The sequence below is a fragment of the Moschus berezovskii genome, chromosome 11 (genome assembly GCF_049115385.1).
Source record: "Moschus berezovskii isolate FMDL1 chromosome 11, NW_MosBer_1.0, whole genome shotgun sequence".
Lineage (NCBI taxonomy): Eukaryota > Metazoa > Chordata > Mammalia > Artiodactyla > Moschidae > Moschus > Moschus berezovskii.
In genome coordinates, this window is record NC_142470.1 from 98,640,381 (window position 1) to 98,657,643 (window position 17,263).

Below are 17,263 nucleotides of genomic sequence, written 5' to 3' on the forward strand. Positions count from 1 at the left end.
AAAAAAAAAAGATTATATAAAAAAAATAAAACAGAAGCAATATTGTAACAAATTCAATAAAGACTTTAAAAATGGAAAAAAAAAAAAAAGAATACTGGATTTTGGTTTGCCATTCCCTCCTCCAGTGGATCATAACTCTCCATTATGACCTGTCCATCTGGGGTGGCCCTATACAGCATGGCTTATAGTTTCTTTGAGTTACACAAGCCCCTTATCCAAGACAAGGCTGTGATCCATGAAGGGGAAAGGGTACTATTATCTGTATTAATATTTATCCCTGCCCATTGTCATGAATTCTTTTGTTGTTTGAAATAATTTTCTAGTTGATTCTTTTGGGTTTTATAGATATATTATCATTAATTTGCAAATAATAACCATTTTATCTTTCCCTTCTTTTTTAAATTGATTTTTAATTGAGGGAAAACTGTTTTACAATGTTGTGTTTCTGCTGTACAACAATGCAAATCAGCCATAATTATACACATATCAACTCCCTCTTGAGCCTCCCTCCCCTCTCTTTCCCTTCCTTTCTTTTTGTTTTTTAGCCACTCCGTGTGGAATGTGGGGTTTTAGTTCCTCAACCAGGGATCAAACTTTCACCTCCTGCAGTGGAAGCATGGAGTCTTAACCACTGGACTGCCAGCTAAGCCCCTCACTTCCTTATTTCTATATTCTAACTTTGTTTTATGTGTGTGATTATATCAGTGAAAATCTCTCAAATACTGTTAGATAACAGTGATGATAGTAAATTTATTTGACTTACACAGAAATATATTCAATGTCTTTCATTAAGTAAGATCTGGTTTTTGAGTTGTCATAGACAGACACTATGGGAATAGCCACCCATTCCTAGTTTTTTAAGTGTTTTTTTAATTGGTTGGATATTGCATTTTATTAAATACCTTTTTTTAGTACCTATGGAAAAAACCACTATCATATTTTTCTTATATTAACATAGTAAACTATATTATTAGATTTCAATATTGCACCATCTCTGCATTCCTGTAGATGATTTTTTAAATACAAGTTGGATTCTACCGCTAATACTTTAGTTGGGATTTTGGGTGAGACAGATTTGTAGTTTTTCTTTCTTTGCAATATTCATTGCATTTTAAGATCAATATTATGTTATTTTCATAAAAAGAATCTGGAAGGGTATTTTTTCTTTCTGCAGTATAAAATAGTTAAAAAAATGTAAAGATCTGATCTTTCAAAGTTCGGTATTATTCCCCTGTAAAACTATTTGGTTCCAGTACTTTATTTTGGGGGAGGGTAGTTCTTTGATAACTTTCCCATTCCTTTTATGGAAAATGGTGAGTTTCTATCTCTTCTGAATTCACTTTTGGTAATTATATTTTCATGGAGAATTATGTATTTCACACAAGTGTATCTATGGTTACTTTCTTTTTACCTTATTTTGTGTATACATGCCTTTCCCACTGCTCTTTTCCTAAAACTAAGTTAACTAATAATGGTCGATCTATATTTCCTATTTTTCCCCCAAAGAACAAATTTAGATTTATTCATTTGTTCTACCATTTTCTATTTTCATATTCATTACTCTTTGCTTTTATCTTTATTTTTTTTTCTTTCAGCTTTCCTTAAGCTTGTTTTTTCTTTTTTTATTGAGTTGCTTGCTTCATTTCAGTTTTTCTTGTTTACTAATAAAATTTAAAATAATAAAACATACAGTTTAAAGATGAATTTTTCTCCTAGCATTCCTTTTTTTATCACATATGTTCTGATATGTAGTGTTTCATTATTATTATTTTCTAGATACACTACAATTTTTGCCTGAATTTCCTCTTTGACTCAAAAGCTATTAAGCAGCATAAAAATTTCCAGGTGGTAGAGACTTTTTGTTCTTTCTGTCTGCTACTTATTTCCAGTTTTACTGCACTGTGTTCAGAGAATGTTGACTGATCTATTTGTAGTTTTTAGAATTCATCTAAGTTTTTGGGTTTATTTGTGGCTTAACATACTGTCAACTTTTGTGAATATTCCATGAGCACTTCAGGAAAGTGCAGATTTTTTTATACCATATATTTCTTTTAAAAATGTTGATACTATATTATTTGGTAATTGGTATTCAAAACTGTTATATTTTTAATAGACTCCCCCTCCAGCAAGCCCTCCGTATTGAATATATTTCTTACGCGTCTCTTGATAATTCTCTACCCTTCCCTGCTTTGTGTCGATATTATAGTGCCATACGCAGTCTTGTTTAGTGCTTTTTGCTCCAGATTCAGTGATGTCTGATGTTAAAATCATGTTTTATTTTTGTAGGGGTACATTTGCTTAATATACGTTTGCCCTTCCTTTTATTTTCAACTTTTCTGAATCACTTTGTTACAGTCTCTTGAATACAGAATTTTGTTTTGCAATCAAATCTATGTTTTTTAAATGTTTTAATAGGTAAGTTGAGGACATACATATTAATGTGACAGATATAGTTATTTTTAGTAACATTATTTTAAGGTATACACTGTTTTCATAAATTTTGAAAAATCACTATAGTGTGTAAATTTGTTTGCTCTATTATGTTTTTCTTGTCATAATTAGAAAAGTTTGTATTTGTTCTAGTGGTTGTCTTTATAATTCCATGTTTATACAATTCCTGTAAGTTATTTCTTTAGTAATATCCATTAATGAGCAATGAAAATCTCCACTATACAATAATGAAATTTGTACATTTCCTTTTCTTACTCTCCCCACCCTCCTCAATTATAGTTTATTATATTATCTTTGGGCTTCCAAGGTGGCTCAGTTCTGAAGAATCTGTCTCAAATGTAGGAGATGCAGGTTTGATCCCTGGGTCAGAAAGATCCTCTGGAGAAGGAAATGGTAACCCACTCCAGTATTCTTGCCTGGGAAATCCCATGGACAGAAGAGCCTCCCAAAATACAGTCCTTGGGGTTGCAAAGAGTTGGCTACAACCTAGCAACTAAACAGCAGCAGCATATTATCTGTATTGGAGTTTATATTACTTTATATAATATATTCCCATTATTTGCCACTAAATGATTCGATTGAAGATCAGCTAGTAAGGATAAGAAAATAAATGTAATAGCCAAATTATAGTGCTGCCGCTGCTGCTGCTAAGTCGCTTCAAGTTGTGTCGGACGCTGTGCGACTCCATAGATGGCAGCCCACCAGCCTCCCCCATCCCTGGGATTCTCCAGGCAAGAACACTGGAGTGGGTTGCCATTTCCTTACTGATCTTCAAATACCATTGTAGATCTTCAGTTCAGTTCAGTCCCTCAGTGGTGTCCGACTCTTTGCGACCCCATGAATCACAGCACGCCAGGCCTCCCTGTCCATCACCAACTCCCAGAATTCACTCAAACTCATGTCCTTCGAGTTGGTGATGCCATCCAGCCATCTCATTCTCTGTCGTCCCCTTCTCCTCCTGCCCCCAATCCTTCCCAGCATCAGAGTCTTTTCCAGTGAATCAACTCTTTGCATGAGGTGGCCAAAGTATTGGAGTTTCAGCTTTAGCATCAGTCCTTCCAATGAACACCCAGGACTGATCTCCTTTAGATTGGACTGATTGGATCTCCGATCTTATATGATTTAAATAACTTCTTTGCTCTCAAAAAAAAGGTAAAAGAATTGATAAAATCTTCACAGTAATGGAATTCTTTTGAAACTCTTTTAGAGATTAATCATTTTAGAATTTATTTATATTAAGAGCACAATGGATATAAAAGGAATTCTAATATTTTCATTATGAATCCTTTGTCAAGATTCCTCATGAAAAGTTCAGAAATGCACTCATCTCACACGCTAGTAAAGTAATGCTCAAAATTCTCCAAGCCAGGCCTCAGCAATACGTGAACCGTGAACTTCCAGATGTTCAAGCTGGTTTTAGAAGAGGTAGAGGAACCAGAGATCAAATTGCCAACATCCTCTGGATCATCGAAAAAGCAAGAGAGTTCCAGAAAAACATCTATTTCTGCTTCATTGACTATGCCAAAGCCTTTGACTGTGTGGATCACAATAAACTGTGGAACATTCTGAAAGAGATGTGAATACCAGACCACCTGACCTGCCTCTTGAGAAACCTGTATGCAGGTCAGGAAGCAACAGTTAGAACTGGACATGGAACAACAGACTGGTTCTAAATAGGAAAAGGGAGTATGTCAAGGCTGTATATTGTCACCCTGCTTATTTAACTTATACACAGAGAAATTCTGGGCTGGATGAAACACAAGCTGGAATCAAGATTGCCAGGAGAAATATCAATAACCTCAGATATGCAGATGACACCACTCTTATGGCAGAAAGTGAAGAGGAACTCAAAAGCCTCTTGATGAAAGTGAAAGATGAGAATGAAAAAGTTGGCTTAAGACTAAACATTCAGAAAACTAAGATCATGGCATCTGGTCCCATCACTTCATGGGAAACAGATGGAGAAACAATGGAAACAGTGTCAGACTTTGTTTTTTTGGGCTCCAAAATCACTGCAGATGCTGATTGCAGCCATGAAATTAAAAGACACTTACTCCTTGGAAGGAAAGTTATGACCAACCTAGACAGCATATTAAAAGCAGAGACATTACTTTGCCAACAAAGGTCCGTCTAGTCAAGGCTATGGTTTTTCCAGTGGTCATGTATGGATGTGAGAGTTGGACTGTGAAGAAGGCTGAGCGCCGAAGAATTGATGCTTTTGAACTGTGGTGCTGGAGAAGACTCTTGAGAGTCCCTTGGACTGCAAGGAGGTCCAACTAGTCCATCCTAAGGGAGATCCGTCCTGGGTGTTCACTGGAAGGACTGCTGCTGAAGCTGAAACTCCAATACTTTCGTCACCTCATGTGAAGAGTTGACTCATTGGAAAAGACCCTGATGCTGGGAGGAATTGGGGGCAGGAGGAGAAGGGGACGACAGAGGATGAGATGACTGGATGGCATCACTGACTTGATGCATATGAGTTTCTGTCAACTCTGGGAGTTGGTGATGGACAGGGAGGCCTGGTGTGCTGCAATTCACGGGGTCGCAAAGAGTTGGACATGATTGAGCAACTGAACTGAACTGAACTTATAAATCAAATATGAGGAGATAAATTGAAGTGTTCAACATAGGCAAGACTCCCTACCTGCTCTCTTTCTCCATTTATATTTTCAGCTAACTCTGCAGATAGAAAATGTCAGATGCTTAGATAGGTCAGAGAAAATGGATTTAAACAAAGATTGGACTCCTCTATACATAAGGTGAGCTTCCCAGGTGGCCTAGTTGTAAAGAATCCTCCTGCCAATGCAGGAATTGCAGGAGACATGGGTTCAATTCCTGGTTGGAAATGATTCCTGGAGGAGTAAATGGCAACCCATTCTAGTATTCTTGCCTAGGAAATCCCATGGACAGAAGAGCCTAGTGGGCTACAGTTCATGGGGTCACAAAGGAGTTAGACACGACTGAGCATGAGCATGTACACAGGGATACATATGGTAATGGCATTGCTTCAGTGATTTTCTTGAGCTTTTGACCACGGTTGAACTTGCTGATCTTCTGGAAGGAAATTTTGACTTCCAATTTTTACTGAATTACTAGAAGGTGGTTTTTAGTCTAGAACTGTCTGTGTTTCCTAATAGAGTGATTAAGGGATCAAGGGATTCACCTAGAGACAAATGTACTAAGTACCAGAGGCACAGAACATAGTCAGTAGAAGAAGGAAATAAAAATCCTTTTACCTTTGTTTGGGACATAAGCTCATCTCCCAGAAGCTTCCTATGTTGGATATTTTCTATTTGCCCTTCCAGACCACTCTCAACTTTTCTCTACCTCTCTTGCCTGACAGAAGATAGATGTTACAGCCAAATGTGGTCATGGGACAGACATGCACAAGGAAAATGGCACAGTAGAAGAACACACTTGTCACATGGGTCATATGGCTGTAAACAACACTATCACTTTCACTCTGTCTTCAGTGTACTTGTACGAAACTCCGGTTTTATGGAGTGAGAATTTTACAGTTTGTTTAGTCATTCACCAGTTAATAGACATTTGCAGCTCTGTTGTTTAGTGGGTACAGGTTTAAGATTGCTGTCTTCTTGGACTTTCCTGGCAGTCCAGTGTTTAAGAATTTGCCTGCCAATGCTGGGGACATAGGTTTGATCCCTGGTCCGGGAAGATTCTGCCTGCCATAGGGTAACTAAGCCCGTATTGAGCCCACATTCTAGAGCCTGTGAGCCTCGAGTCTGTGCTCCACAACAAGAGAAGCCACCACAATGAGAAGCCTGTGTGCTGCAACTTGAGAGTAGTCCCTAATTGCTCCAACTAGAGAAAGTCCATGAGCAGCAATGAAGCCAAAAAAAGGTAAGTATTAAAAAAAAAAAAGATTGCTGTCTTCTTGTTGGATTGACTCATTTTTTTCTTTTGGAAATTTTTTAAAAAAAATTATAGTTGATATACAGTGTTGTGTTAGATTCAGGTGTATAGCAAAGTGAATCAGATATATAGGTGATTACAAGATATTGAACATAGTTCCCTAGCTAAACAGTAATGGGATTGCTGAATCATATGGTAACTATTTTTAGTTTTTTAAAGAACCTCCATACTGTTCTCTATAGTGGCTGCACCAATTTACATTCCCACCAAAGTGTAGGAGGGTTCCTTTTTCTCTACAACCTCTCAGGCATTTATTACTTGTAGAATTTTTGATGATGGCCATTCTGATTGGTGTGAGGTGATACTTCACCACAGTCATTAGTATTTGTATTTCTCTAATAATTAGCATTACTGAGCATCTTTTCCTGTTCTTATTCATCATCTATATGCCTTCTTTGGAGAAATGTCTATTTAGCTCTTTTGCCCATTCTTCATTTTATTTTTTTATATAGAACTGTTTGATATTGAGCTGTTTGTATATTTTGGACATTAAGCCCTTGTCAGTCACATACTTTACAGTTTCTCCCATTTTGTAGGTTGTCCTTTGATTTTGTTTATAGTTTCCAAGTTTGATTAGGTCTCATTTGTTTGATTTTGCCCTTATGTCTTTTGCTTTGGGAGACTGACCTAAGAAAACATGGCTGCAATTTACTTCAGAGAATGTTTTGCCTATGTTCTCTTCTAGGAGTTTTATGCTGCCATGCTTCATATTTAAGTCGGTAAGCTGTTTTGAGTTTATTTTTATATATGGTGTGAGGGAGTGTTTTAACTTCATCAGTTTACATGTGGCTGTCCAGCTTTTCCAAAACCACTTGCTGAATACACAGTCTTTGCTCCATTGTATATTCTTGCTTCCTTTGTTAAAGATTAATTGCCAGCAGGTGTGTAGGCTTATTTCTGAGCTCTCTATTCTGTTCCATTAATCCATATGTTTCTGTTTTTGTGCCAGTACCATGCTTTTTTATTGTCTTCACCAAGTGGCATGTGGGATCTTCCCATGCCCCCTGCAGTGGGAGTGTGGAGTCTTAACCACTGGGCCGCCAGGAAGCCCCCATGCTGTTTTGATTCCTGTAGTTTTGTAATATTGTCTGAAGTCTTGGATAGGGGGGTGGTTATGCCTCCAGTTTTGTTCTTTTTCCTCAGGATGCTTTGACAATCCTAGGCCTTTGGATTCCCTATACATTTTAGGATTATTTATTCTAGTTCTGTGACTCTTTCATCACTGCGTGTGTGTGTTTGTGTGTGTGTGTGTGCGCGCTCAATTGCTCAGTCATGTCTGACTTGTTCAGCCCCGTGGACTGTAGCCCACCAGGGTGATCTATACTGTAGCCCACCAGGCTCCTCTATCCATGGAATTTTCCAGGCATGAATACTGGAAAGGGACTGCCACTTTCTACTCCAAGGGATCTTCCCAACCTAGCAATCAAATCCGCATCTCTAGCATCTCCTGCATTGGCAGGTGGATTCCTTACCACAATGCCACCTAGGAAGCCATATTTTATTAGGTGTACTGTTCTGATTGTTACTGTGGGATATCTTTCCCCATCCTTTTAACCTACTTTTCTTGTGCTTGAAGTTAGTTTCTTGTAGATAGAATATAGTTGGATCATCCCTCCATTTCCACCAATCTCTTTATTTATTGCCACGCTGAGTGGCTTGGGGGATCCTAGTTCCCTGAGCAGGGATCAAACTTGACCTCCGAGCAGTGGAAGCAAAGAGTCTTAACCACTGGACTGCCAGGGAATTCTCCCTTTCAGTTGGTAAATTAAAACTGTTTACATTTAATATAATTATTGGTATGTCAACCTGTCAGGTGTTTTTGTTTTTTTTTTGCTTTCTGTTTGTTCCCTCAGTTTTTCATTTCTCTGTTTTCTTTTACCTTTGTGTTACTTGGCTATTTTCTTAAAATTCCATTTTGATTTATCTGTCTATAGTGTTTCTGAGTATATCTCTTTACACAGATTTTTCTAAGTGGTAGTTTCAAGTGTTACATTATACATACATCTTTATCACAGTATACTGTTGTCAATATTTTATCATTTTAATGAAGTGTAAAAACCTTAATTTTCTTAAGTCCTTTTATCCTCCCGTTTATAATGTAATTATCCTAAGTAGTTCCTCTATATACACTAACGACCATATCAGACAATGTTATAATTTTTCTTTCAATTGTCAAATATAATTTAGAAGACTCTATAGAAAATCTATTATATTTATCTGTATTTTAATTCTTTCTATTTTGTCTTTCTCCTGGATATTCCAAGAGCCTTTATAATTTCCTTTTTGTTTCAAGAACTCCCTTTAATCATTCTGATAAGGTAGGTCTGTTGGTGACAAACTCTCTTAGCTTTCCTTCATCTGAGAATATCTTGATTTCTGAGTCATTCCTTAAGGATATTTTTACTGGATATAGTTCTATGTTAGCAGTTCTTTTCTTTCAGCATTTGAAAAATGTGACACTTCCTCTAGCCTTCATGGTTTCTAATGAAAAAAATCTATTACTTGAATTGTTTCTCCCTTATAGGTAAGGTGTCAGTGTCCTGCTGTTGAGAACTTTTCTTTGTCTTTGTTTTAAAGATTTTAATTATGATGTGTCTTAGAATGGATTTCTGCAGCCTCTTGAATCTTTAGATTTATAACTCTTGCCAAATTTGGGAAATTTTCAGTGATTATTTCTGTAAATATTTTTCTAGTCCCACCCTCCTTTCCCTTTCCTCTTGGACTGTGATGATATGTTAGCTTTTTGTTATAGTCTCACAGATCCCTGAGGCTTTGTAAATTTTTTTTAAGTCTCTTTTCTCTCTGTTATTCAGATTGGGTAATTTCTATTCTGTTTTCAAGTTCCTTTGTCTTCTTCATTTTGCTGTTGAGCCTGTTTTTAAAATTGAGTATTGCATTTTTCAGTTCTAAAATTTCTATCTGGTTTTATATTTTTATTTCTTTGGTGAGACTTTATATTTTTCCATTTAAACATGTTCATAACTGCTTGTTGGAACATTTTTATGATGGCTGCTTTGAAATCCTTTTCAGATAATTCTAACATCTGTGTTACCTCAATGTTTGTTGTCTCATTTAAATTTGGATTTTCCTGTTTCTTGATAATCATGGGAGTTTTTTTTTTTTTTTTTATTGTATTCTGGACATTTTGGGTATTATGCTGTAAGGATGAATCCTGTTTAAATCTTCTGTTTTAGCAGGACTTTTTTGTCACTTTTTTGCACTAGTGAAGGAAGTGGTTTCCACATAATTATTGCCAGGTTGGGGTGTGACTCTATTTGGTCTCTAATTATATCCCAGAAGGGAGAGTGTCTTGTTATCTCTGGGTGGGGGTAGAAGTTCAGGTTCCTCATATGCCCCTCACTGACACTCTGGGAATAGAGAAGCTTCATTACCATTACGCATTTCACTGGGAAGAAAGTCCTGTAACTTCTGGCTTCCCACTAGGCTTTCACTGACCCCACTCTGCCTTGGAGGTAAAAAGATGCCTCATTGCCACTCCCCACATGGCCTCCACTCTGCTGCCTCCAATACCACCTCAATAGGCAGGGGGAGAGATAGTTACCCTGTTAAAGTTGAATGGGTTGAGGGGAGTCCAGGCTACCATATGGCTTCATGGACACTATGTGGGAGGAGGTCTTATTCACACTAGGTAGAAATCAAAGTCCTGGCTTTCCACTGGGTCTTTTCTGACTATCCCAACAGCAAGGCTGTCTCAGGAAGGGGATTTACTAGAACCTCTGAAGTCTTTCCCATCCCTGAGACTCTGAACTTTGTAAAGGGAAGGAAGTAAAAAATTGGGTTTGTTTGAGGAGGAAAAGAGTTATCTATGTGTGAGGGAGCTTGGTAAAAGCATTGCCCTTAGCCCATCTTTTGCCTTCTGAAACTATGGGGAGTTTCACCTGAGTCTTATGTAAAAACTATTTTCATGTTCCTGCACAGATGGGGCTTTCTAAGCAAAAAACTGGAACCTGGGTCAAAGGACAAGTTTTGAAAATTAAAAAGGTGCTGGAGTAGCCAGAGACTTCTGAAGAAATTTAGAGATTTATTTCCTTGTGTTTACATTTCAAAAGGGGGTTGAGAGAGGTCAGTTGCTTACATTCCAAAGGACTGTAAATGCCATGGTTTCTCTCAGGAGTGGAGGTGGGGGGCAAGACATGGCTTATTTACACTCTCATATTAATAATTTTGGGGTTCTTTTCCTTCAGTACAAGTCCCCTGTGTGTAGGATGACATGAGGCTCTCATTGTGTTGCCTGTGGGTTATGGGTTTGGGGAATGGGCACAGTTATTGCTGTAAGTAATAATAACCGATCTCTGTTTCAGAACCCTCACCTCTGCTTTCAGGATAAAATAAACAAGTGTAGATATACTCACCACAAAAGGGAGGATGCACTCGTGCTGATTTTGTACAATGTATAAGCTGAAGAGAGGGATGCGGCTGGGGCCCATCAAGTTGCAGGCTAGAGAGAAAAAGTTCTGCAGAGCCTCACAGAGGTTGGAGCAGACGTCAGCCCAGGATGGTAGACCAATATGCACAATGAGAAGCCTTGGAGGTTGCTGGTACATCTGCGTGGGATTAGAGGGCCTTTTACTAGCTGTGTGCCCATGATACATGGCAGCCAGACCAGAGGTGGAACTGTAGCCGCCACTGAGATATTCTCTACACCTGTAAGGAAGAAAAGAGAAATCACTGTTTTCACAAAACTGAAGATTGAAACAATGAACACAGATCTAGGGGACTAAGCCTAGAAAGAAGTCAAACCAGGTGATGACTCAAGTTTCTCTCAGTTCAGTTCAGTTCAGTCGCTCAGTCGTGTCCGACTCTTTGCGACCCCATGAATCACAGCACGCCAGGCCTCCCTGTCCATCACCAACTCCCGGAGTTTACCCAAAGTCATGTTCATCGAGTCGGTGATGCCATCCAACCATCTCATTCTCTGTCATCCCCTTCTCTTCCTGCCCCCAATCCCTCCCAGCATCAGGGTCTTTTCCAGTGAGTCAACTCATCGCATGAGGTGGCCAAAGTATTGGAGTTTCAGCTTCAACATCAGTCCTTCCAGTGAACACCCAGGACGGATCTCCCTTAGGATGGACTGGCTGGACGTCCTTGCAGTCCAAGGGACTCTCAAGAGTCTTCTCCAACACCACAGTTCAAAAGCATCAGTTCTTTGGTGCTCAGCCTTCTTCACAGTCCAACTTTCACATCCATACATGACCACTGGAAAAACCACAGCCTTGACTAGACGGATCTTTGTTGGCAAAGTAATGTCTCTGCCTTGAGAACCCCATGAACAGTATCAAAAGGCAAAATGATAGGATACTGAATGAGGAATTCCCCAGGTCGGTAGGTGCCCAGTATGCTACTGGAGATCAGTGGAGAAATAACTCCAGAAAGAATGAAGGAATGGAGCCAAAGCAAGACCAATACCCAGTTGTGGATGTGACCGGTGATAGAATAGCGGTACATTGCTGTAAAGAGCAATATTGCATAGGAACCTGGAATGTTAGGTCCATGAATCAAGGCAAATTGGAAGTGGTCAAACAGGAGATGACAAGAGTGAACATAGACATTCTAGGAATCAGTGAACTAAAATGGACTGGAATGGGTGAATTTAACTCAGATGACCATTATATCTACTACTGTGGGCAGGAATCCCTTAGAAGAAATGGAGTAGCCATCATGGTCAACAAAAGAGTCTGAAATGCAGTACTTGGATGCAATCTTAAAAACAACAGAATGATTTCTGTTCATTTCCAAGGCAAACCATTCAATATTATAGTAATCCAAGCCTATGCCCCAACCAGTAACGCTGAAGAAGCTGAAGTTGAACGGTTCTATGAAGACCTACAAGACCTTTTAGAACTAACACCCAAAAAAGATGTCCTTTTCATTATAGGGGACTGGAATGCAAAAGTAGGAAGTCAAGAAACACCTGGGGTAACTGGCAAATTTGGCCTTGGAGCACGGAATGAAGCTAGGGCAAAGGCTAATAGAGTTTTGCCAAGAGAACACACTGGTCATAGTAAACACGCTCTTCCAACAACACAAGAGAAGACTCTACACATGGACATCACCAGATGGTCAACACCGAAATCAGATTGATTATATTCTTTGCAGCCAAAGATGGAGAAGCTGTATACAGTTAGCAAAAACAAGACCAGGAGCTGACTGTGGCTCAGATCATGAACTCCTTATTGCCAAATTCAGACTTAAACTGAAGAAAGTAGGGAAAACCACTAGACCATTCAGATATGATCTAAATCAAATCCCTTATGATTATACAGTGGAAGTGAGAAATAGATTTAAGGGACTAGATCTGATAGAGTGCCTGATGAACTCTGGACGGAGGTTCGTGACATTGTACAGGAGACAGGGACCAAGACCATCCCCATGGAAAAGAAATGCAAAAAAGCAAAATGGCTGTCTGAGGAGGCCTTACAAATAGCTGTGAAAAGAAAAGAAGCGAAAAGCAAAGGAGAAAAGGAAAGATATAAGCATCTGAATGCAGAGTTCCAAAGAATAGCAAGGAGAGATAAGAAAACCTTCCTCAGCGATCAGTGCAAAGAAACAGAGGAAAACAACAGAATGGGAAAAACAAGAGATCTCTTCAAGAAGATTAGAGATACCAAGGGAACATTTTATGCAAAGATGGACTCAATAAAGGACAGAAATGGTGTGGACCTAACAGAAGCAGAAGATATTAAGAAGAGGTGGCAAGTATACACAGAAGAACTGTACAAAAAAGAGCTTCACGACCAAGATGATCACGATGGCATGATCACTCACCTAGAGCCAGACATCTTGGAATGTGAAGTCAAGCGGGCCTTAGAAAGCATCACTATGAACAAAGCTAGTGGAGGTGATGGAATTCCAGTTGAGCTATTTCAAATCCTGAAAGATGATGCTGTGAAAGTGGTGCACTCAATATGCCGGCAAATTTGGAAAACTCAGCAGTGGCCACAGGACTGGAAAAGGTCAGTCTTCATTCCAATCCCAAAGAAAGAAAATGCCAAAGAATGCTCAAACTACCGCACAATTGCACTCATCTCACCAGTAAAGTCAAGTCATGCTCAAAATTCTCCCAGCCAGGCTTCAGCAATATGTGAACTGTGAAATTCCAGAAGTTCAAGCAGGTTATAGAAAAGGCAGAGGCACCAGAGATCAAATTGCCAACATCTGCTGGATCATGGAGAAAGCAAGAGAGTTCCAGAAAAACATCTATTTCTGCTTCATTGACTATGCCAAAGCCTTTGACTGTGTGGATCACAATAAACTGTGGAACATTCTGAAAGAGATGTGAATACCAGACCACCTGACCTGCCTCTTGAGAAACCTGTATGCAGGTCAGGAAGCAACAGTTAGAACTGGACATGGAACAATAGACTGATTTCAAATAGGAAAAGGAGTATGTCAAGGTTGTATATTGTCACCCTGCTTATTTAACTTATATGCAGAGTACATCATGAGGAACGCTGGGCTGGAAGAAGCACAAGCTGGAATCAAGACTGCCGGGAGAAATATCGATAACCTCAGATATGCAGATGCTGCTGCTGCTGCTGCTAAGTCACTTCAGTTGTGTCCGACTCTGTGTGACCCCATAGACGAAAGCCCACCAGGCTCCCCCGTCCCTGGGATTCTCCAGACAAGAACACTGGAGTGGGTTGCCATTTCCTTCTCCAATGTGTGAAAGTGAAAAGTGAAAGTGAAGTTGCCCTGTCGTGTCCGACTCTTAGCGACCCCACGGACCGCAGCCTACCAGGCTCCTCCATCCACGGGATTTTCCTGGCAAGAGTACTGGAGTGGCTTGCCATTGCCTTCTCCGGATATGCAGATGACACCACCCTTATGGCAGAAAGTGAAGAGGAACTCAGAAGCCTCTTGATGAAAGTGAAAGAGGAGAGTGAAAAGGTTGGCTTGAAGCTCAACATTCAGAAACAAAGATCAGGGCATCTGGTCCCATCACTTCATGGGAAATAGATGGAAAAACAGTGGAAACAGTGTCAGACTTTATTTTTTTTGGGCTCCAAAATCACTGCGGATGCTGACTGCAGCCATGAAATTAAAAGACGCTTACTCCTTGGAAGGAAAGTTATGACCAACCTAGATAGCATATTAAAAAGCAGAGACATTACTTTGCCATCAAAGGTCCGCCTAGTCAAGGCTATGGTTTTTCCAGTGGTCATGTATGGATGTGAGAGTTGGACTATGAAGAAAGCTGATCACTGAAGAATTGATGCTTTTGAACTGTGGTGCTGGAGAAGACTCTTGAGAGTCCCTTGGACTGCAAGGAGATCCAGCCAGTCCATTCTGAAGGAGATCGATCCTGGGTGTTCATTTGAAGGACTGATGCTAAAGCTGAAACTCCAATACTTTGGCCACCTCATGTGACGAGTTGACTCACTGGAAAAGAATCTGATGCTGGGAAGGATTGGGGGCAGGAGGAGAAGGTGACGACTGAGAATGAGATGGTTGGATGGCATCACCGACTTGATGGCACGAGTTTGAATGAACTCCAGGAGTTGGTGATGGACAGGGAGGCCTGGCGTGCTGTGATTCATGGGGTCGCAAAGAGTCGGTCACGACTGAGCAACTGAACTGAACTGAATTGAGGTTGGTCATAATTTTCCTTTCAAGGAGTAAGTGTCTTTTAATTTCATGGCTGCAATCACCATCTGCAGTGATTTTGGAGCCCCCCAAAATAAAGTCTGACACTGTTTCCAGTGTTTCCCCATCTATAGCTTAGGACCCTTTAATAAGCCCCTATAAAAGCACCTGTAACTTTTATATTGGACACTTTATGGACACTTCATGTATTATGAGTCAATGGTTCTCCTTCCCACTGGGCTGCATTAAAAATTCATGAACCTAAGCACTTTTGCTTTCGTGAACCCTCATTTAAAAGACGGAGAAGGCAATGGCAACCCACTCCAGTACTCTTGCTTGGAAAATCCCAGGGATGGCGGAGCCTGGTGGGCTGCCGTCTATGGGGTCACACAGAGTCGGACATGACCGAAGCGACTTAGCAGCAGCAGCATTTAAAAAAAAAAATATTTAAACATTTTCATAGGCCCTCAAATTTCATTCCCCAACCCTTGTAAGAAAAACCAAACCAAAGCAAACCCCTTTTCTTTGACCCAAAGGTTTCACTGTTTCCTACTGATTTACAAGAAGTTAATATATTTTCCTGCCCCCTCCCACTCAAAGTGTCTTGGGCTGTCAGCCGGGTACCTACGTGGCCTAACGGACTGGTCGGCTAGCGCCCGGGCGCGGGAGGTCAGCAGAGGAGATGGCTCTGCCCGCCCTGTCAGAACCGCGAGCTGCTTCAGACACGAGTCTGACCTGGGCCTCCGGGCGGCGGGCTTCCCTGGCAGGGCAGGCTTCCCTTCCCCGTGAGGGCAGGCCCGAGCTCTGCCCAAGCCTTTTCTGCGAAGCGCTGCCCGCAGCCCTGCTCCTGGCTTTCGGTCCTCTACCCTGTTCCCACACCTGCAGAGAACCCCGACTTCGTGAAGGCAAAGACCTGGCTACAGGGCCCTTCCGGCCATCGGCGGGCCCCACCGCTTCTGAGGGCGCCCCCCTCAGGCCGGGCGGCTCACTGCTGACGCCTCCTCAGGGTCCACTTGACGCTGCTCTTTGGCATCGCGGTCTTCAAGGCTGCACCAGGGTTAACAGCTCTTCTTTGGCGCTTAGGTGACGTTTCGGATTTGTGTTGAGAATATTATGCCAAACCCGACACTTCCTCAAGCCACTCCTACCCCATGAAAGCCTAGCGGTATCCCAATCTTATTCCTGGGTTCACTCATTGAGTCTGTCACTTTTTTTCTTCCAACTTTATTGAGATATGTGATTGACATCCAGTACTGTATACATTTAAGGTGTACAGAATAATGCTTTAACTTACCACAATAAATAAATTTACTGAATATCCATCATGTCACATAGATATACAATTAAAAAATTAAAAAAAACACATTTTTTTTCTTGTGATGAGACCTCTTAGGATTTACTCCTTTTAACAACTTCCATATATAACATCTGCTGCTGCTGCTAAGTCACTTCAGTCGTGTCCGACTCTGTGTGACCCCACAGACGGAAGCCCACCAGGCTCCCCCGTCCCTGGGATTCTCCAGGCAAGAACACTGGAGTGGGTTGCCATTTCCTTCTCCAATCCATATATAACATACAGCAGTGTTATTTACATTGTACATTATGTCCCTAGTACTTACTTCTATTATAACTGGGATTTTGTACTTTCTGATTGCCTTCATCCACCCCAACCTGCCTCTGGCTCTGGTAACCACAAATCTGATCTCTTTGCTCTGATTTTTTTTTTTTTCCTGTGTTTTTGAAGTATTCAGTTCAGTTCAGTCGCTCAGTCATGTCCGACTCTTTGCTTGACCTTTAAAATTATGTTAGTTCCTGTTAGACAACATAGTGATTTGGTATTTCTATACATTTCAAACTGAACATCACAATGCATTGTTACTTTTGTCACTGTACAGAGATCTTACATAGTTACTGACAATATTTCCACACTGTACATTTCATACCTGTAACTAATTTATTTTGCAACTAGAAGTTTGTACCTGTTACTCTCCCTCACCTATTTCATTCCATACTCCCTTCTCCCTGCCCGCCCACCCTCTGGCAACCCCCTGTTTGTTCCATCTGTACTCTGTTTCGTTATGGTTGACTGTTCATTTGTTTTGTTTTTTAGGTTCCACATATAAGTGAAATCATAAAATATTGTAATTGTCTGACTCATTTCACTTAGCCTAACACTCTCTAGGTGCAACCATCTTGTTGCAAGTGGCAAGATTTCATTAATTTTATGGTTGAGCAGTGTTCTGTTGTATATATGTGCATGATTGTGTGTGTGTGT

At 40.4% G+C, this 17,263-nt stretch overlaps 1 protein-coding gene across 3 annotated transcripts in view; it reads right to left on the bottom strand.

Annotated features, from left to right (window-relative positions):
- Positions 1–11,006, bottom strand: part of M1AP (meiosis 1 associated protein) — an 89,160-nt gene extending 78,154 nt beyond the window's left edge. For 2 of the 3 annotated variants that reach the window (XM_055399058.2, XM_088841586.1), the window contains exon 1: positions 10,758–10,997. In XM_055399058.2, the coding sequence (XP_055255033.2) occupies positions 10,758–10,997 (240 nt within the window). Of the gene's footprint in view, positions 1–10,757 lie in introns of all 3 variants that reach the window. The other variant, XM_088841587.1, reaches the window with a different exon arrangement.
- Positions 11,007–17,263: the final 6,257 nt, after the last annotated feature.